At 48.2% G+C, this 20602-nt stretch overlaps 3 protein-coding genes across 3 annotated transcripts in view; 2 read left to right on the top strand and 1 right to left on the bottom strand.

Annotated features, from left to right (window-relative positions):
- Nucleotides 1-740: 740 nt before the first annotated feature.
- PIGZ (phosphatidylinositol glycan anchor biosynthesis class Z) overlaps nucleotides 741-20602 on the top strand; it is a 26905-nt gene continuing 7043 nt past the window's right edge. Inside the window, 5 exon segments of the mRNA XM_045037091.1 lie at nucleotides 741-1319; nucleotides 3991-4064; nucleotides 7625-7835; nucleotides 10714-12415; nucleotides 12549-17217. Coding sequence (XP_044893026.1) covers nucleotides 4038-4064; nucleotides 7625-7835; nucleotides 10714-12281 — 1806 coding nt within the window. The 5' untranslated portion in view covers nucleotides 741-1319; nucleotides 3991-4037 and the 3' untranslated portion in view covers nucleotides 12282-12415; nucleotides 12549-17217.
- NCBP2AS2 (NCBP2 antisense 2 (head to head)) lies at nucleotides 16173-16910 on the bottom strand. The gene has a single exon (XM_023260281.2). It carries the CDS (start codon nucleotides 16908-16910, stop codon nucleotides 16611-16613), a length of 300 nt encoding a protein of 99 aa, XP_023116049.1. The 3' UTR covers nucleotides 16173-16610.
- Nucleotides 17089-20602, top strand: part of NCBP2 (nuclear cap binding protein subunit 2) — a 10557-nt gene continuing 7043 nt past the window's right edge. Inside the window, exon 1 of the mRNA XM_003991757.6 lies at nucleotides 17089-17217. Within this exon, the coding sequence (XP_003991806.1) occupies nucleotides 17140-17217 (78 nt within the window). The 5' untranslated portion in view covers nucleotides 17089-17139. The remainder of the gene's footprint in view (nucleotides 17218-20602) is intronic.

Here is a 20602-nt window from a genome sequence, read left to right as displayed (position 1 = left end):
ACTCAAAATAAGCATGTTTAATGTAATAGAATAAATAAGAGAGGCTTGAAAATATGACAAAAGAGCAAGCAAATGTGGAAAAAAAAAAAACTCAGAGGAAAGAAAAATAAAAAATTGAAATGTAAAACTCAGTAGATAGGTTTTTTTTTTTTAATTTTTTTTCAACGTTTATTTATTTTTGGGATAGAGAGAGACAGAGCATGAACGGGGGAGGGGCAGAGAGAGAGGGAGACACAGAATCAGAAACAGGCTCCAGGCTCCGAGCCATCAGCCCAGAGCCTGACGCGGGGCTCGAACTCCTGGACCGTGAGATCGTGACCTGGCTGAAGTCGGACGCTTAACCGACTGCGCCACCCAGGCGCCCCGAGTAGATAGGTTTAAAGCTGGTTAAATATAGCTGAAAGAATGATTAGGGATGTGGAGGATAGAACAGAAGAAATTATTTGAAATATAGCCCAGAGAGACAAGGATAGGGAAAATATAAAATAGAAGTTAAAATGACATAGAAGATAGACCAACAAGGTCTATCATACATTTAATCATAATTCCAGAGGGAGAATAAATAAAAAAGAGAGAAGAGGAAATGTTTGAAAAAAAAAATAATGGAAGAGTATTTTTCCCCCAAGTTTGTTTGTATGTATGTATGTATGTATTTTTGAGAGAGAGAGGGCATGAGGGAGTGAGAGGCAGAGAGAGAGAGGGAGAGAGAGAATCCTACACAGGCTCTCACTGTCAGCACAGAGCCTGAAGCCGGGCTCGAGGTCACTTGATGCGGGGCTCGAACTCACAAACCGTGAGATTATGACCTCAGCCAAAGTCAGACGCTTAACCAACTGAGCCACCCAAGCGCCCCAGGGAAGATTACTTTCTATAGATGGGGAAGGACCCAATCCATACGGTCAGGAAGCCAATAAAGTTTCCAAATATGCTGAAGAGAAATGCACACCCAGAATCATCGCAGTGAAACCACAGAACATAGCATGTTAAATGTTATAATTTTGGCCACCACTGGCAGTCCTGGGGTGCCCCTGTCCCCGGATGAACTGCTTCTGAAAGGCAATGCCGAGAAGACAGGAGGAGCCGGAGGAGGAAGGCAAAGAGGAGCTGGATGAGACCCTGTCAGAGAGACTGTGGGGTCTGACAGAGATGGTCCCAGAGAGGGTCCGTCCATGGCTGGCGCCACTTGTTATCACTCCCTCTTTGGGGCTCAAAAAGTGTGCAGGTTTTCCAGGCCAGCCTTCATGATCCTGGTGCTTCCTGTTGTCTTCGAGATTGAGAAGTTGCAAATGGAGCAGCAGCAACACCCACAGCGACGGCAGGTACTTGTAGGGCCTGACGCAGGTTCTCAGGGGGCTTGCCTGCCAGGGCTCTACCTTCATTTCCTGGAAAGCTCTATATCGTTCCTGCTATGTGACTTCTCTTGCCGGACAAGTTTGAAAATTCAGTAGTGTTTGAACTGCTGATTATTTGGATTATTATTAGTTCAAAATTTTTTTTTAATGTTTATTTTTGAGAGAGAGACAGAGTGTGAGCAGGGGAGGGGCAGAGAGAGAGGGAGACACAGAATCCGAAGCAGGCTCCAGGCTCTGAGCTGTCAGCACAGAGCCCAACATAGGACTGGAACTTACAAACCATGAGATCATGACCTGAGCCGAAGTCAGACGCTTAACCGACTGAGCCACCCAGGCACCCCAGGATTATTATTATTTTTTGACTTTGGCACATTGGTCCATCTAAACCTGGTGGGGAGAATTCTCCTGAGCGTCTCACCTAGACTCCTCCTAACTTGCAACCGTGCCCTCCCTGCTGCACCATTTCTGCTGTCCTCACTCTGGCCATCCCGCCCCTTTCACTAAATAACTTGTGACCTGAAGATCTCCTCACTATCCCATTGTGGCATAGGAACTGAGGCCACTGGGAAGGATGTACCCCTGACCGTTTTTTGGTTTTAAGCATGGAGATGTTGGGAAGGGACACATACACAGTATGAAATACGTAAGGCATCACAGCTGGGGTGTATTGTGAATTTCCATGCCCAAAGGGAGGGAGGGCCAGCAGCAGCTTTAACCACAGGATGGGGACCGTGGAGGACAGTACAGGAGCTCATTTCCTGTGCCCCTTTTGGCTGTTAGAGACCTATGTGTGTGTGTCTAAAAAACAAAAAAAGTAGGTGCTCACCTTTTGTATTTAATACTGAAAATGATTCGAACAGAAAAAAATAAAAATAAGAAATAAATATTAAAATGATATACAGTACTAGAAATACTAAATAAAAGAAAGCTCATATAGCTATATTAACTGCATTAATATCGAACAAAATATTTTAGGAAAAAAACACTAGAGATAAAAAAAGATAACTGTATTATGGCAAAATGGTCACTGTTCTAACAATTCTAAACTTTTTTTAAAAAGATTTTATTTTGGGGGTGCCTGGTGACTCAGTGGGTTAAGTGTCCGCCTCTTGATTTTGGCTTAGGTCATGATCATCTCACAGTCGTGAGATTGAGCCCTGCATCGGGCTCTGCACTGTGCCACAGAACCTGCTTGGGATTCTCTCTCCCTCTCTCTCTGCCCCTCCCCTGATCATGCCCGCATGCTTTCTTTCTCTCTCAAAATACATAAATAAACATTTAATTAAAAAAAAAAGATTTGGGGGTGCCGGGGTGGCTCAGTCGATTAAACATTCAACTCTTGATATCGGCTCAGGTCACAATCTCATGGTTCGTGGGTTCTGCACTGATAGTGTGGGACATGTTTGGCACTCTCTTTCTCTCTCTTTCTCTCTGCTTGGGATTCTCTTTCTCCTCTCCGCTCCTCCCCTGCTCGCTCATTTGCATGCTTTCTCTTTATTATCTTATTTTTAAATTTTTTTATTACTTTATTTTATTATTTTTAAAAATAAACGTTTTAAAAAATATTTATTTTTAAGTAATCTTTTTACCCAATGTGGGGCTTGAACTTATAGCCCCAAGATCAAGAATTGCATGCTTTACCAACTGAGCCAGGCAGGCACCCCAACAATTCTAAACTTATAATTTATAAAAACAATGACATAGCTTCAAAACTGAGCTAAAATGACAAAATTACAAGGAAGACTAGACAAGTTCGCTACTCATGAGCTATTTTTTGACACACATTTCTGTAATTTGTAGAATAAGTAATGGAAAATCATTAAAGATATAAAAGGTTTGAGGAACACAGTTAACAAACTTGATCTAATGAACATGTGTAGAACTATGTATCCAATAACTGTAGGATATATGGTGCTCTCAAGCATCCACGGAATGTCTACCAAAATGGACCATTAAAAAGTAAATGTTGGAGGGGCACCTGGGTGGCTCAGTGGGTTAAGCATCCGACTTCAGCTCAGGTCATGGTCCTGCGGTTTGTGAGTTTGAGCCCCATGTCTGGATCTCTGCTGTCAGCACGGAGCCTGCTTCAGATCTCTGTCTCCCTCTCTCTGTGCCTCTCCCCTGCTGTCTCTCCCTGTCTCTAAAAATAAATCAACATTAAAAAAAGGATAAAAAACATAAAAAAAAAAAAAAGAATTCCTACACATACTAAGAAAAAATGGTCAGAAGGATTTCCGCAGAAGGACAAAAATGTTCCACAAACATTTGAAAGGTGTTCGACCGCACTGGTATTCAGGGAAATGCATGTAAATACCCAAAAGACTCACAGAGTCAAAATGTTAGAGAATCCCAAGCATAAAGGAGCATATGAAGCAGTGGGCACTATAATATCTGCTGGCTGGCAGGACCTTTGGAAAAACAGTTGGGCATTCTTTAATGAAGTTGAAAGCCTGCACACCCAAGACTCAGGGGTTCCATTTCTATATATGTACGTCAGAGAACTCCTGTATAAGAATGTTTGTAGCAGCAGCATTCGTAGGAATATAAAAATATGTCAACACTCAGAGATGCTCTAGCAGATAAACAACAGTAAGAAGAATAAGTAAATTTTAGTCTATATCTCTATCTCTATCTCCAGTGGAATACCACAGGGGAACTACAGCTACAGGGAACACCATTAACAGAATGTTGAGTAGAAGAAGTGAGTCACTGGTAAGTTGCATAAAGAATTCTCCCATTGGTCTAAAATGCAAACACAGTTATAAACACTGAATTATTTAGAGTGTGATAGTCCGTTTTTGTACGTGTCAACTTGACTAAGCGATAGTCCCCAGTTAGTCAATCAAACATGAATCTAAATGTTGTTGTGAAGGTATTTTGTAGATGCAATAAAGGTCCACAAACATTTGACTTTAAATAAGGGACGTTAGGGGTGCCTGGGTGGCTCAGTTGGTTAAGTGTCCGACTTCAGCTCAGGTCACGATCTCACGGTCCGTGAGTTTGAGCCCCACGTCGGGCTCTGTGCTGATGGCTCAGAGCCTGGAGCCTGTTTCCGATTCTGTGTCTCCCTCTCTCTGGCCCTCCCCCGTTCATGCTCTGCCTCTCTTTGTCTCAAAAATAAATAAACGTTGAAAAAAATATATTAAAAAAAAAATTAAAAAAATAAATAAGGGACGTTATTCTAGATAATCTGTGTAGACCTGAGAGAATCAGTTGAAAGGCCTTTGGAACGAACCAAGGTGTTCCCAAACAAGAAGCTTCCCTCCTCTACGAACTACAGCTTTATCTCCTCCCTGGAGTTTCCTGGTCTTCCTAACAGTCTACTCTATCGACTTCAGATTTGCCTAGCCAGCCCCCCCCAAGTGCATAAACCAATTCCTTGCAGTAAATCTTAATGTATATCTCCTACCAGTTCTCTTTCTCTGGTTGAACCCTGACTAAGATTTTGTTACTGTAAGGGTTCTAGAGGAACAGAATCTTAAAGATGAATTTTTTGAATAGAGGTTCTGGGTTTTCTAGAATTGGTTCTCTAGCCTGATTGTATTTGATTTTTTTAAATGTTTATTTATCTTTGAGAGAGAGAGAGAGAGAGAGAGCAAGCAGGGGAGGGGCAGAGAGAGAGGGAGACACAGAATCTGAAGCAGGTTCCAGGCTCTGGGCTGTCAGCACAGAGCCCGACACGGGGCTCAAATGCACGAACTGTGAGATCATGACCTGAGCTGAAGTTGGACGCTTAACCAACTGAGCCACCCAGGTGCCCCTAGCCTGATTAGATTTAAATGACTCTATTTCAAGTGGTAAGGAGGGCACTGGTAGTCCATGGAGTGATGTGGCATTAGAGATACCCCAGGGAAGGTTTTGGGTGACGTGTATATGATGCCTTTGCTGGGCTTCAAATTCCCAGCTCAAGGTCCTCATAAAATGACTTTTGCATGCCCTGAAAGAGACCCTTCTCCGCTATTACCTGCAGGGCTGAAACTGCTGAAAACCAAACCCGTAACATCATCCTGCGAGCTGTTAAACTACAGTGCACTTTGAATTCCAGCCTGGAAAGAAAGTTAAAGTGAGGGCATGTAACCAGGGCACAGAGGTGCAAGAGCTCCTAGCTCCGAGGATCCAAAACAGACCAGATTCAGTCACTCACCACTGACAAAATCCAAAGGCAGAGAGACAAGTGTGGTTGAAACAGAAAAGGAACTTATTTCAGGGAGGCCAGCACTGGGGAGACAGGGGACTAACATTGTGGGTACATGCGGGTGGGCACTAAAGGTCAGGTAGATCATTGTCTTGGGGTCAGTCACATGGGGTCTTGCTGGCTCAGGGCAGTCCTTATTGCTTTCATGAAGGGGTAGCTTTGGTTCCCACCACGGGATGCTTTGCCCGCAAGGTCTCTTGCCTGAGTTAAGGGATAAGCTGGAAAGAAGAATTTGATCAGTTAGAAAGTACAGACTGGGGGCGCCTGGGTGGCGCAGTCGGTTAAGCGTCCGACTTCAGCCAGGTCACGATCTCGCGGTCCGTGAGTTCAAGCCCCGCGTCAGGCTCTGGGCTGATGGCTCAGAGCCTGGAGCCTGTTTCTGATTCTGTGTTTCCCTCTCTCTCTGCCCCTCCCCCGTTCATGCTCTGTCTCTCTCTGTCCCAAAAATAAATAAATGTTGAAAAAAAAAAAAAGAACATTGATTTAAAAAAAAAAAAAAAAAAGAAAGTACAGACTGAGGTCAAAATGGAGGTACTTGAAGTTCTCTTTCAGGCATTGATTGGGAAGGAATGGGATCCTTGCCTGCATTCCAGCATTAAGTTTGGCCTCACCTTATCTCTAAAAGTCGGGATAGTCACTGGTTCTGGAAAAAGAGTCTGTACAGTTCAGTTCGAAAGTTCGAGGAGAGGCTGCAAAAAGTTATCTTTCAAACTCCTTGAAGTGTTAGTGAGTGTCAAGAGGCTCCTTGTCAGGATCTGCTAGATTCCTGTTCTGTTGCTTCCCTGTCTCATCCCCTCTATGACATATTCCACCTGAGAACAATAGCTGTTTAAGGTCAGGCTTTAAAATATATGGGCGCCTGGGTGGCTCAGTCATTAAGTGTCTGACTTTGGCTCAGGTCATGGTCTCATGGTTTGTGAGTTCAAGCCCTGCATTGGGCTGTAGGCTGTCAGTACAGAACCTGCTTTGGATACTCTGTATCCCCCTTCTCTTGACCCTTCTTCCCTTTTCACTCTGTCTCCAGATAATTAATAAATAAATAAATAAATAAATAAATACCTTAATAAAATATCAAAGTCAGGAAACAGTCACCATATGTATTCTTGGAGGAGAGTCAAACTTGTTTTTCTGTTCACCAGGGATGATATGTGGGTGCTGATATAAAGGGCTCAGATTCCTACTGATTTTTGAGTCCAGGGAGTGAGAAAGAGAGTCCTGAGCAAGAGAAAGTGTCTTTGTGTGCCCAGGCTGCTATAACAAAATACACAGACTGGGTGGCTTATAAACCACAGAATTTATTTCTCGCAGTTCTAGAGCCTGGGAAGTCCAAAATCAAGGCGCGGGCATGGTGAGGGGCCCTCTCCCTGGCACATAGTCCACACTTTCCCAAGGTGCCCTCATACGCTGGAGAGGATGAGGGAGTTCTGTGAGATCTCTTTTATAAGAACACTAATCCTATTCAGGAGGGCTCCCTCCCGAAGGCCCCACCTTTCTGACATTATTACTATGGGCATTCAGATTTCAACATATGAATGGGGCAGGGCACAAACATTCAGGCCCTAGCAGTAAATTCTTATCACCTTCCGAAAGGTCAATTTCAGGGTGTGTGAAGGTTGGAGGGAGTGACTGGAGACAATGGGGTCAAATGTATTTTATGTTTGCAGGGAAATGGATGGAATGCATTGAGGTTCCGACAGTTTTCACATGGGCAAAAGACAGGCTGCCGTGCCCGTGGACAGGAGCTGGTGAACAGGATGGGGCTGTGAGAACCATATTTGGAGGGTCTGCAGATCCTATTTGCAGATAGACTCTTAACAAATATGGTTAGCAGTGACCAGGTCATTCAACAGAGGTCTCACTTTCCCTATATGTAAAATGGAGATAATAAGACCCACTGCCCCGAAATGTAGAAAGGGCAAAATGAGATATGGGTGTTAAGTTCCTACTACTTAACGGGCACTTAGTAAATAGCAGCTATTATTAACATTTTTATTGTATGTAAACCCATTTTGAGTTTGTCCAGGCAATTGGACGTATTATAATTTACCTTATAACTAACAAACGCTATCGTCAGCAGATGCAGATCTGTGGAACCAGAATTGCTTCTGGAGCAACTGAGAAGCCATTCTAGGCTCTTGGCCCAGTGTCTTGGCAGCAGTTTGACCTGAAGATGGCACTCAGGGCCCTGTGGGGCAGCCTCAGCCTGCTCCGTCTGCTGTGGTGTCTCCTTCCGCAGACGGGCTATGTGCACCCAGATGAGTTCTTCCAGTCCCCTGAGGTCATGGCGGGTAAGCTCCCTGTGTGCGGTTAGGATAAGTTGCCACAGAGTCTGGACTATTGCTGATTGGATGTTCAGTTGGGAGGGAGAAACATGTCTGTGTGGACGAGTAGTAATTCCATGAGCCTCTCTGGAGTGAGAACTTGGGAGTGGGGATTTCGCATCTCCCTGACTGGTGACATTGATTTTCTGGATGATACTAAGAAAATGCCAGCCTCTGATGTTTTCCTGCTTGGACCAATAGCACAGGTTATTCTGAATGAAAGCAGTTTTGTACTATTCAGTGGAGAGATTTTAGAGTTGGGCTTCCCAGATGCTTAGGGAAACTTACACAGGATGTGGTCTGAGATCATGAAACTTTTCTTCTCTGGGTTCATATAAGGGCTGAGGGAATCCAGGCCTGGAATGCTAACTTGTTAGAACGTATCTGCTGGGTGGTGTAGGACACACCATGAGGATGGTTGCCAGGGACCTGTGGGCACATGGCTTCTTTCTCATGGTTAAGATGGCTGCTTGAGCTCCAGCCATCAAGTCTAAAATCAAGTCTTTCCAGCTATTGGAAAGGAGATGGGCACGCCTGCTCTCTTTAATGGACATATTTTGAATGTCACATACTTTTTGCTCATTTCCATGCCATTGGTCAGGATGTATTACATGACCACACCCAGTTGCAAAGGATGCTGAAAAATAGTCTTTTTTTTTTAAGATTTTATTTTTTATTTTTTTAATTAAAAAAAACTTTTTTTAAATTTTTTTAATGTTTATTTATTTTTGAGACAGAGAGAGACAGAGCATGAACGGGGGAGGGGCAGAGAGAAAGGGAGACACAGAATCTGAAGCAGGCTCCAGGCTCTGAGCTGTCAGCACAGAGCCCGATGCGGGGCTCGAACCCATGAACCGTGAAGATCATGACCTGAGCCGAAGTTGGACGCCCAACCGACCGAGCCACCCAGGCGTCCCTTAAAATTTTTTTTAATTTATTAATTTTGAGAAAGAGAGGCAGAGCTTGAGTGGAGCAGGTGCAGAGAGAGAGGGAGACATGGAATCCTGAGCAGGCTCCAGGCTCTGAGCTGCCAGCACAGAGCCCAACACAGGGCTCCAACTCATGGACTATGAGATCATGATCTGAGGTGAAGTTGGATGCTTAACTGACTGAGCCACCCAGGTGCCCCTAAAGATTTTATTTTATGTTTTAAAGTTTGTTTGTTTATTTATTTTGAGAGAGAGAGCAGGGGAGGGGCAGAGAGAGAGGGAGAGAGAGAGAGTCCCAAGCAGGCTCTGAATATCCGCATGGAGCCTGATGTGGGGCTTGAACCCACGAACTGTGAGACCATAACCTGAGCCGAAACCAAGAGTTGGATGCCCAACTGACTGAGCCACCCAGGCCCCCCATAAAGATTTTATTTTTAAGTAATCTCTGCACCCATTGTGGGACTCAAACTTACAACCACAAGATCAAGAGTCACATGCTCCACTGACTAAGCCAGCCAGGTGCCCCTGAAAACTACTCTTTATATCTGACCAAATGCCCAACTAAAGAGATGAAGGAAGGGAGGGAGGGAAGGAAGGAAGAAGGGAGGGAGGGAGGGAGGGAGGGAGGGAGGGAAGGAAGGAGAGAAGAAAGGAAAGAGGGAGGGAATGGATGGATATTGCGGAGGCATGCATCTATCTCTGTCATAGGGCTCAACAGGTGGATTCATTTCTTAAGGTGAAAGGTCCAGTCTTTTCCACACTTTTTAAAAACCTGGCCACTAACAAAAAGCAGCCAGGTTGATCTGATCCTAGATTTTCTGTTTCCCTTTCACCTTCTGACATAGAAAGAGAAAACAGCCAAGAGGCCATAGGAATAAGTCAAATAAGTAGGAGAAGCAAAGAGCCCTAAACAGCCAGCAGTGTTAATCAGGCATGAGATATTGTGGGGCTTGGAGCTGAGATGCAGAAATTAAGAGGTGGTTTCCCTCACCCACCCCTCAGAGCTCTGGAACACTGGGGCACAGGGGCACAGACCAGCCCTGGGCAGCAAGCAGGTTAATTACATAAGTACTGCTTGAATACATTTTTCTTCTAAAAATCTTAAGTATCATAGGCAACACTGAAGTCACTTCTGACCTTAACCACAACCGCTCGTTTCCTTCCCCTGTCTCACATGCCTGTCCTAGATGACAACCATCATCACAGAGATGGGTTTTTGACTCTGATGTTGGAGGCTTTAGCACTCTGCGGACTGGAGCCTCCCCCTGCTCTCCCCACACCCTGCCCAGGGCACAGTGTCCCCTCGCTTCCCAGGCATGGTTCCTCCTGCCCCCTTCACAGGGGGACCTCGGAAGGGCTGAGCTCCCTATGTTCATCTCCGTTGCTGCTTAATAAATCATGGTTCTGTAAATCAGAAGTCAGGTAGGGGCTCTCCGCTCAGCGTGTCACAAGTCTGAAATCAAGGTCTGGGCCAGGCTGAGATCTTGTCTGGAAGCTCTGGGGGGAAATCTGCTTCGAGGCTCATTCTTGTCAGTTGGACAAATTTGCCGCTATGGAACTGGAGGCCACCCACATTCCCTGCCAGGGGCCCTCCACCTTTGAGCCAGCAGTGGTGCACCAAATCCCCATGGTTTGATTCTCTGATGTCCTCTTCCACCACCAGCTGAGAAAACTCTTTGCTTTCAAAAGGCTCGTGTGGTTACGTCGGGCCCACACGGGGTTACCCCCTGTCTAATGGTCAGCCATCCTCTGTGACATAACCTAACCACAGGAGTGACAGCCACCATCTTCAGAGTCCCAGGGATCGTGCAGGCCATGTTCACTAGCGGCTGGGAAAATCTCGGGGCCATCCTAGAATTTTGTCTCCCACGTGCCCTGAGCTTGGACCTGGCTCATCTCCACTTCTCTGTCCGCAGAGGACATCCTGGGTATAGAAGCTGCACGGCCATGGGAGTTTCACCCCACCAGCTCCTGCCGCACGGTGGTCTTCCCACTGCTGACCTCCGGCTCTGCCTTCTGGCTGCTCAGGCTCTGGGAACAGTGGGGGCCATGGCCGGGCCCGGTGAGCGGCTACGTGCTGCTGGTGGGACCCCGGCTCCTCCTCACTGCCCTCTCCTTTGCCCTGGACGTGGCCGTGTACCACCTGGCCCCGCTGTGGGGGGCGGAGCGCTGGAACGCCCTGGTCCTGCTGTCTGGTTCCTACGTCACTCTGGTCTTCTACACAAGGACCTTCTCCAACACCATCGAGGGACTGCTCTTTGCCGGGCTGCTGGTGCTGGTGTCCCCCCGGTTAGCTTGGAGCCCCACACCCAAGAAGCCTGCTCCAGGCCCCTGGTGGCACAGCTGGCTTCTCGGGGGCATCGTGGCTGCCGGCTTCTTCAACCGGCCCACGTTTCTGGCCTTTGCTCTGGTCCCGCTCTTCCTCTGGAGCATTTGTGGAGCCACAAACCCTGGCTTCAAGTCACTGACGAAGGAAGCCCTGGAGCTGCTCCCAGGGGCAACCCTCGTGGCGGCGGTGTTTGTGGCTGTGGACAGCTGGTATTTCTCCAGTCCATCTAGATCCACTACCCTTGTTCTGACACCCGCCAACTTCTTGTACTACAACCTGGATCCTCAAAACCTGGCGAGGCATGGCACACACATGCGGCTGACTCACCTGGCCGTCAACGGTTTCCTGCTCTTTGGGATGCTGCATGCCCGGGCCCTGCAGGCTGCGTGGCAACAGCTGCAAGCCTGCCTCCAGGCCTTTGCACGAACGGGCTTCCCGCGGGCTCTGGGCGGCTGGAGCCTGCTGTCCAGCCCCAGGCCTTGCCTCCTGCTCCTCTACTTCATGCCTCTGGCCCTGCTGTCTGCCTTTAGCCACCAGGAGGCTAGGTTCCTGATCCCCCTCCTGGTCCCCCTAGTCCTGCTTTGCAGTCCACAGGCCCAATCTGTGCCCTGCAAGGGCACCCTGGTCCTCTTCAACAGCCTGGGCGCCCTCTTCTTCGGCTGCCTGCACCAGGGAGGCCTGGTGCCTGGCCTGGAGCACCTGGAGCAGGTGGTTCACGCACCCGTGCTCCCAAGCATGCCTACCCACTACACACTCCTCTTCACCCACACCTACATGCCCCCCCGGCACCTCCTGCACCTCCCGGGCCTGGGCTCAGCTGTGGAGGTGGTGGACATGGGTGGGACGGAGGACTGGGTCCTGTGCCGAGCCCTGAACAACTTCACCAGACAACCAGCCTGCCAGGTGGCTGGTGGGCCGTGGCTCTGCCGCCTTTTTGTGGTGACTCCTGGCACCACCAGGCCTGCCATGGAGAAGTGCCATTTCCCTCTCAAGAGTGAGGCACTCCTGTTTCCCCACTTGACCCTGGAAGACCCGCCAGCCCTGTCCTCTCTGTTGAGTGGGGCTTGGAGGGACCATCTCAGCCTTCACATCTTGGAACTGGGGGAAAAGCCTGACAACGTGACAGAAAAGTCACTGCCTAAGATCCAGCCATAGGTGAAGGCACCATTCCACCTTCTGTGTGGGTAGCTGGGCTGGGACAGAGCCCTGATTCTCTTCCTTTCCTTTCCCTTCCAGAATTCCCACCACTGCCTCTCCTGTGCATAGGCTTTGGCTGCTCTACCTTCGGGGTAAGCTGGCACCTTTTTCCCCTTAAAGACCAAAGATCTGACCAGTCACAATCCTGATGCGAAAGTCCCCAAAGAACCAACCACTGGTGTAACCAATGGCGCCTAATGTCTGTTCCTGCTCTGTTTCTTCTAGCCGCTGTGGTGTTGTGACATGTAATAGCACCTGGTTATGAAAAGAGAGATCTGCTAATGACATTCCTGAATGACCTCTCTCAAACCTTCCAGGATGCCTTACTTCCTGCTGTCCTGATAACCCCCTGGCTTCCTAGATACCTGGGAAGGAGGCAGTGTGGTGATGTAGAAAGACCAGGTAGTTCAGACTCTGGAGACCAGAGTTCTAGTCCCTGGTTTGCCTGCCACTCACTGGCTGTGTGATCTTAAGAAAGCCCCTCCCCCTCACCTAGCCTCAGTTCCCAATCTGTACAATGGATGAGGGGATCTCTGAGGTTTCTGCTAGCTGACACTATGGCATGCCTTGGTCTGCAGCACATGTCCCCTGGCTAAATATGCATATCTCTCCCAAAGCTCTTTAAGCATAGACTGGCGGTATATTTAAGGGCACTCTGGTGCCTGCTGTCTCAGCGTTTTGTTATTACCGAGACAAGTAGTTCTGGAACTTTTCTCCCCACCTTCTTCTACTCCTGTCCATGAGAGAGGTGGTAGGACAGCTTACCCTTTAAGCTCTCCTTCCTCAGCCCACCCGAGTGGGAATGGAGAACACACAACGCTGTTAGTAGCTGGTTGCACTTGAGAGCAATCTGATGCTACCAGATACTTCTTAAAAGTGGTCTGGTCACTCTCGAAGCTCATAGGCCCCGTCTGAAACCTCTTCACAGGATGAAGAGCAAACCCCATGCCAAACCAACACCTGCTCTGGTGGAAGCCATCATAGCCCCACGCACGATGCTCTCCACACCTAAAGGCACCTGTACCCATCCACTGGGAACGCGAGGAGCTCTGGCACTAAACCTGTCCTCATTCTCCCTGCTCAAAGCTCTACCAGCTCATAAGAGGCACCCAGGCCACAGAAACCAGTGAGCTGGAAATCAGTACAGAGCAGGAGACCAAAACAATACAAATGACCAAACCTGGGCATTTTTCTAGTCCCGTCTTCTGCTGGCTAAGGCTTGGGTCATCCCCCCCCCCTTTTTTTTTTTTTTGAGAGCAGGGTGGGGATGGGGGGAAGGTGGAGAGGATCCCAGGAGGGGCAGAGAGAGAGAGAGAGAGAGGAAAAGAGAGAGAAGTGGGGCTCACCCGAAGCGGAGCTCATGAACAAGGTCATGACCTGAGCTGAAGTAAGATGCTTAATGACTGAGCCACTGAGGTGCCCAAAGCTTGGGTCATCTTGAACCTACAGCCCTTTGAGTCATGCTGCCCCGGGACTCCTGCTCATCTTAGTGCCACACCCTCCTCATGACTCCAACCCTGAGGAAGAGGAAAGTCAGTGGATGCTAGTAAATGTTTAGCAACCCATTCTCTGGGGGCAAAAAAAGCCCCAATTTGTAGTATTTGCCAATTTTTGTGGTATAAATACTCCCGCCTTGGCTGATTTCAAACTACCAAAATGATGTTACTGAACTCCAAGTTGGGAGGAGATGCCAAAGATGTGCTCTCAGGATCCAGTGGAAGTTGGCTCTAGCAAACTACTGGACATTTCCCTCCTTTAAATTCTATAGTATCCCTTCATTTAAATTCTATAGTATCCACCATTGTGGTTTAGGTTTCTATGAACCTCTGATGTGTCTTCCTATCCTTAGTGCCTAACATCATCTCTAGCACTTATTTGCTTACTTTGCAGCCCAAGTGCCACCTTGGAGACACTCTAGACTCTAGGGTCCCAAACTCCTTTGGACTTCTTGGGATTTCTGCATCTTCCCTGAGTTGGATCCACAGTCTCAGAATTCCCTGGAGGAACTGTTGGCATAGCAGTCCATGTAGATGGTTAACGGTCTGACTTCTAATACAGTTGTCCATAAAGTGCTGTTATCTAGAGGCACGTGGGTGGCTCAGTCGGTTAAGCGTCTGACTCTCGGTTTCGGCTCAGGTCATGATCTCAGTTTCATGATTTTGAGCCCCACACAGCGCTCTGGGATGACAGTGCAAAGCCTGTTTGGGATTCTTTCTCTCTCTCTCCCTCTCTGCCCCTCTCCCGCTCATGCTGTCTCTGTCTCTCTCAAAACAAATAAACTTAAATAAAAAAAAAATCCACTTAAAAAAAAAGGTACTCATATCTAGGTCTATGTGGCATCAAGGGTTGAATCAGAATTGCCCTGCAGGATAGCAGGAGGAGTTGCTTCCTGCTTCACTTTCTGGCAGAACTTAGAGCTTGAAAGGCATGCTGGAAGATTACTGCCACTGGGAATGGTGGGAAGAATTTGGTCTGTTTCTTTAGTCGTAGGGTAATTGGTGGGATGGCAAGCCAGTGACTACAATCCCTGGAGGCTTCTCCAATGAAGTGCGGAGGCATCTAAATCACCTGTCACTATACTCTGGTTTCTCTTCAGATCGCATAAATCTTTCGCCTTTTAAATCACCTGTCACTAGGATAGAAAGGACTCTGTTTTCTCTCTCTCTGCTCGGACTCCCTCTACAGAAATGGAGGGAACTTACTTCTTATACACTTCTTCCATGAGAAATAAACAACTGTCCCCCTCTCTTGCTTTTTTTTCCCTTTCTTACCAAAATGGCCAGTTTGCCTAGTAGCTTCATGGCTTCCTGCAATGCTTCCTTTTGCTCTCTGCCAGTCTGGAAAAAGACCTACCACTGAGTGTGCTGACCCGTGTTGAGGGTAGGGGGTCCAGCTGGAGACCGCTAATATTCTGCTGCTCTGAGATCCAGAGACAAATGAGTGAGGCTGAGACCAATGAGGCAGAAAGGCAGTAGAAGGAACAAGGTCTTCAGGCTCCTCATTGACAGCCTCAAAGAAGAATCCAGAGTTGTCTCTGGTCTGGGAGAAGGACTTGTCCTTTGATAGGACAGGGGGTAGGATGCCAAATCAGGACTCTGGTCATCAGGACAGTGGAACTTCTGGCTGCAGAGAGGATTAAATAGCAGCACCTCTGATGGGATATCAAATCAGAAGTATGAACATTAGGAAAGCTACTTTAGCTTCTCCATCCCCATGGGAGGTCTCTGGCCATATCCAGCTCCCTCTCTGTGACTACAAGAAAGGCCAAAATATAAATTCTTGCTGGTCACCAGCCTAAAAACATCTCCTGTGGCTTCAAATTCCCTAGATTGCATGATTAGCTGTGGAGCCTAACTAGAGGCAATCAGAAATTCAGTCAGAAGCCTCAGATGACAAGACATTTCTGTATACCATGGATTTCCTAATCACGGGTCCATTAACTGGGCCATAGTCTTGATTGTATCCCAAACCCTCTAAAACTGGGCCTAGGAATCCAGGCATCTTGTTCCATGGTAGGCGGTGGTCCTAACACCCAGTGGTGACTTCTGAAGGAAGGAGGTCCTGGGGTGAAGGCAGGCATTGAAGGTCAGGGTAAATGCTGCAGAGATTTGTAATTAAGGACTTAGGCCCTGGAATCAAACTCATGTATTCACATCCCACTCTGTAAGGATGTAACCTACACTTCCTCATATGAAAGTGGTTGTAAAGTGTGAGATAATCCACACGGAGTGCAATTATCAAGTGCCAGCACAGAATAAGCATTCAAAATGCGTTAACTAGTATTACCATGGGCCCATAGTCCCCAGGAACCCTAGCCCATCTTGCCAGAGAAGTACCACACTCACATCATTACTCAGCTCATACATTTAATCAGAGGATTTGGGCAGCTGCAGGTTTGTCCTTCCATCCATGCTCCCCCTCTGGAAGTAGCGCGCTGCTCTGTGAGTGCAGAGGTAGCAGCATCTAGCACGAGTTTTAGTCCCATTAGCAGAGGGCACTCTTTCGGCTGTGGTTTGGTTCATAGCTCTCTGTACACGGTACATCAGGGCCCAGCCTATCTGCTTCTGTCAGGCTTCGGGGCTTTCTTCACAATGTCCAGTCGGATCACAGGGCTTCACCGGGGATGTCGGTTTGGCCTGGGCTCCCTGATGAACGGAACCCCAGAAGGCCGACAATCTGAGTCAGAATTCGAAGCCGTGCACAGTGCCCACGGTGACTCCTTACCGCCGAGGCCTGTGTCGAGCCCAGAAAGGAAAGCCGGTGACCTTGATCGGGCCCAGCGTGGATTTAGGGGTTTGCGCCTGGGCCCCTCTGGCTACCCGGGGGTGACCCCGGGCGGTCCCGGAGGCCGCGGCGCAGCTCCTGAGTGAAGGTGTCTTTGAAGCGGGCAGCGCGGCGACCTAGGGAACCCGCGGGCCCAGCCGCAAGGGCTCGAAGGCGCCGGGCTGCGTCCTGGCCGCGGAGCTGGGCCTGCAGCAGTGCGAAGGCTGTGAGCTGCGCCGCACGCCGGATGGGCTTAGACTCCGACAGACGCTCCACCAGCTGCGGGCTGTAGAGCAGCGCGGCCAAGAGCCGCCGAAGAACCATTCTCGGAGCGACCCGGAACCCAGAGGCCACAGCTCTTGCTTCCGACCGACGACTCCCCAAAACGGACCACGTCTGCGCCCGCCCCGCCCCGTGACGACACTACCGCGCAGGGATTGGTCCATAGTATATCCACCTTCTGCGGCCGCTTCAGCGCGTTTCCGCTTCCGCCGCCGCCGCGGCTGCCTCGTTGATCCCTGAGTGGCGGCGTCTTCGTCTACCTCTCTGCACTATGTCCGGCGGCCTTCTGAAGGCGCTGCGCAGCGACTCCTACGTGGAGCTGAGCCAGTACCGGGACCAGCACTTCCGGGTGAGGGAGGCCGGGACGCGAGAAGGAAGGCCCAGGGCCAGAACGCCCAGAATCGGCTTACTGTTGTCTCATTGTGTCGTTTTCCATTCTTTGGTTTCCCGAAAAGCGAAATGAGGCCCGGTGCCTCCTGGGGAACGGATGCTGAAAGGGCTGAATGCCCTTATCTCATAGAGAATTTGAGGCTCATTTTCCTTTCCCTTGCAGCTGCTCCCTGCAGAGGGGTTCCAGCGGCAGTAGTAACGGTGGCTTGCGTTTTCACAGGCAATGGCTTGGGAAGGTGACTTTGTGATATGAGGGGCAAAAGGTGTCCTTTTGACACCTGGAGGGAGTATGGAGGGGCGCTTTCCTGACCCAGGTACTGGGACTTTTTATTACTTTTTTAATTTTTAGAGAGGGAGCAGAAGCGGGGAAGAGTTGCAGAAGGGGAGAGAGAGGGCAAGAATCCCAAGCTGTCTCCCTGCCCAGCGGGGAGCCCAGTGTGGGGCTCCATCCCTTGACCCTGGGATCATGACCTGAGCTGAAATCAAGAGTGGGAAGCTCAACTGACTGAGCCACCCAGGTGCCCCTAGTGCTTTTTTATTTTAAGTTAGATCAGCTTTTTGTCGTTGTGGCCCCTTCCTTCCTTGGCAGAGTAGATTGGTCCTACAAAGTTCTGCTCAGTGGGCTGGCGAGACACAAAGTTCAGCCTTGTCTCCAACCTTAAGGAGCCCTCGGAGTGGGAAGGTGGACCATCCCAGCTAGGCACTTTTAAGTGTCTAGGTGTCCAGATCAGAGAACTGCTGGGTTTCAGAAGAGGGAGGTTTTAGTTTGTGGGAAAAGGAAAGGCTGCAAATATTCAAGGTGGGCTGTTGAGTATCAGCAGAGGCAGTGTTGAAGTGGAGCAACACTCATCAACCACTGGTTATTTCGTAAACTTTTATCGAGTGCTGTTGCCGAAACTGCTAAGTCCTAGAGGGAGAGGGAATATTGTTTCCGTACCCTTAGAGTTTATAATCTTCTAATAGGGATTGTAAATAGTGGCAAGTAATCATAATCTAGAGCAGAAATGGTGAGGATAAGGGAATCCTGTGAAGATTCAGAAAAGGAAGACAGCTTGTGACAGGAAAGGAGGGACGTGTTTTCAGAAGAATGTGGGCAGGGGTACCTGGCTGGTTTAGGCGGTTAAGCCTCCAACTTTGCCCTGCATCAGGCTCTGTGCTGACCGCTCAGAACCTGGAGACTGTTTCAGATTTCTCTCTCTTCTTCCCGCCTCTCTCCTCCCCCTCTCCCCCTCCATCTCTCCCTTTCTCTCTCTCACCTTCCCCCTCTCTCCATCTCCCTTCTCTCAGTCTCCCCCACCCCCTTGCATTCTGTCTCCTTCTCAAAAATAAATAAAACGTTAGAAGAGGGTGGGCATGGAGAATGCAAAAATGTGTTAGTAGGGTAGGGAAAAGTTAATTTTGAGGCCAAATTGAGGATGATCTTAAATTCATTCACTAAGCCAGCTGTTTTTAAATGCTTACTATATGCCAAGCAAGATTTTCACTTCTATCACTTTTACAGTTCTCGTTGCTTTAGAAAGTTCCCTGCATCATAACCCTCTTGAATTTCAGGTATCCTATGAGATTAAAACTGTGAAAAGTTTCAACTTTTTCTGTTATTCATCTGTGCGGTCTAAAGGACCTGTAACTTTATTCAGATAGTAGTAAGATACTATCATGAGGAATTTCTGGTGTTCTCTGAATGGAACCCACATGAATATTCCTTAAGTAAGTACTTACACCACAGTTGTCTTAAGCTGTAGCTGTTTGTTTGGAATAGGCTATTTGTTTGGATTACTTACATGTGTGAGAAAAGTAGAATTAAGAAAAGGCCTCCTGGTAATTTTAGTAAATCAGTAACAGCAGTGATACAAATAAGGTGAATCTACTTTAATGCCTCATGCCAAAGCTCTGAAAACTCAGGGCACCGGGGTTGCCCGGTCAGTTGAATATCCAACTCTTGATTTCAGCTCAGGTCATGATCTCACAGTTTGTGGGTTCAAGTCCTGCGTGAGTTAGAGCACTGTTAGCGCAGAGCCTGCTTGAGATTCTCTCTCCCTCTCTTGCTGCTCTTCCCCCACTCTTGCATGCAAGCAATAAATAAAACAAACAAATAAATAAAGTTGATGTTTATTTATTCTTGAGAGAGAAAGAGACTTGGAGCGGGAGAGGGGCAGAGAGAGAGGGAGACACAGAATCTAAAGCAGGCTCCAGGCTCTTGAGTTGTCAGCACAGAACCCGATGTGGGGCTCCAACTCACAAACCGTGAGATCATGACCTGAGGTGAAGTTGGATGCTTAATGGACTGAGCCACCCAGGCATATTTTTAAAAGGGGTGCTGGGGTGGCTCAGTCGGTTAAGTGACCAACTTCAGCTCAGGTCATGATCTCATGGTTCATGAGTTCAAGCCCCACATCAGGCTCTGTGCTGACAGCTCAAAGCTTGGAGCCTGCTTTGGATTCTGTGTCTCCATCTCTCTGCCCTTCCCTGCTCACTCTGTCTCTGTCTCTCTCTCTCTTTTTATTTTTTAATGTTTATTATTTTTGAGAGAGACAGAGTGTGAGTGGGGGAGGGGCAGAGAGAGAGGGAGACACAGAATCTGAAGCAGGCTCCAGGTTCTGAGCTGTCAGCACAGAGCCTGACACAGGGCTCGAACTCACGAACTGTGAGACCATGACCTGAAACAAAGTCAGACGCTTAACTGACTGAGCCACCTGAGATGCTTAACTGATAGAGCCACGTTAATCTATCTGACACTTAACTGACTGCCCTGAAAACTTGTTTTTAATGTAGAATGACTTGTCCTGTGTACTTTTTAAGGAAGTATGGGATTGGGGCTAAGACTGGGTTTGGATTCCAGCTGCAACTACTGAGTAGCTGTATGACCTTGAATGAATTACTTAACTGTCTTTTCTCAGGTGTAAAATAGTATAATAAAACAGGACCTACTTCGGGATACCTGGGTGGCTCAGTTGGTTAAGGTCCAACTCTTGGTTTCAGCTCAGGTCATGATCTAACACTTCCTGAGTTTGAGCCTTACTGTCAGCTCAGAGTCTGCATGGGATTTTCTCTCTTGCGTGTATGTGCTCGCTCTCTCTCGCTCTGCCCCTCTCTGACCTTCCCCTGCTCACACACTCTCTCTTTCAAAAGGACCTACCTCATTCAGTTCTGAGGATTAAATGCGATTCATAGGTGGAAGTCTCTGGCCTGTGGTCCCTGGAGGAAGATATACCTGTTTCTTGTGTATGAGATCTATGTATATTCATACTTAAAAAAATAATAATTTGGGGGCATCTAGGTGGCTCAGTCCATTGAGTCCCCAACTTCAGCTCAGGTTGGAATCTTGTGGTTTCATGGGTTTGAGC

The sequence above is a fragment of the Felis catus genome, chromosome C2 (assembly GCF_018350175.1).
Source record: "Felis catus isolate Fca126 chromosome C2, F.catus_Fca126_mat1.0, whole genome shotgun sequence".
Classification (NCBI taxonomy): domain Eukaryota; kingdom Metazoa; phylum Chordata; class Mammalia; order Carnivora; family Felidae; genus Felis; species Felis catus.
The sequence above is the reverse complement of the archived record's forward strand: the minus strand, read 5'-3'. Positions and strand labels throughout refer to the sequence as shown.

Coding starts and splice junctions, on each gene's coding strand:
- NCBP2AS2 (XM_023260281.2), bottom strand. CDS start 16,910: ATGGTTCTTCGGCGGCTCTTGGCCGCGCTGCTCTACAGCCCGCAGCTG.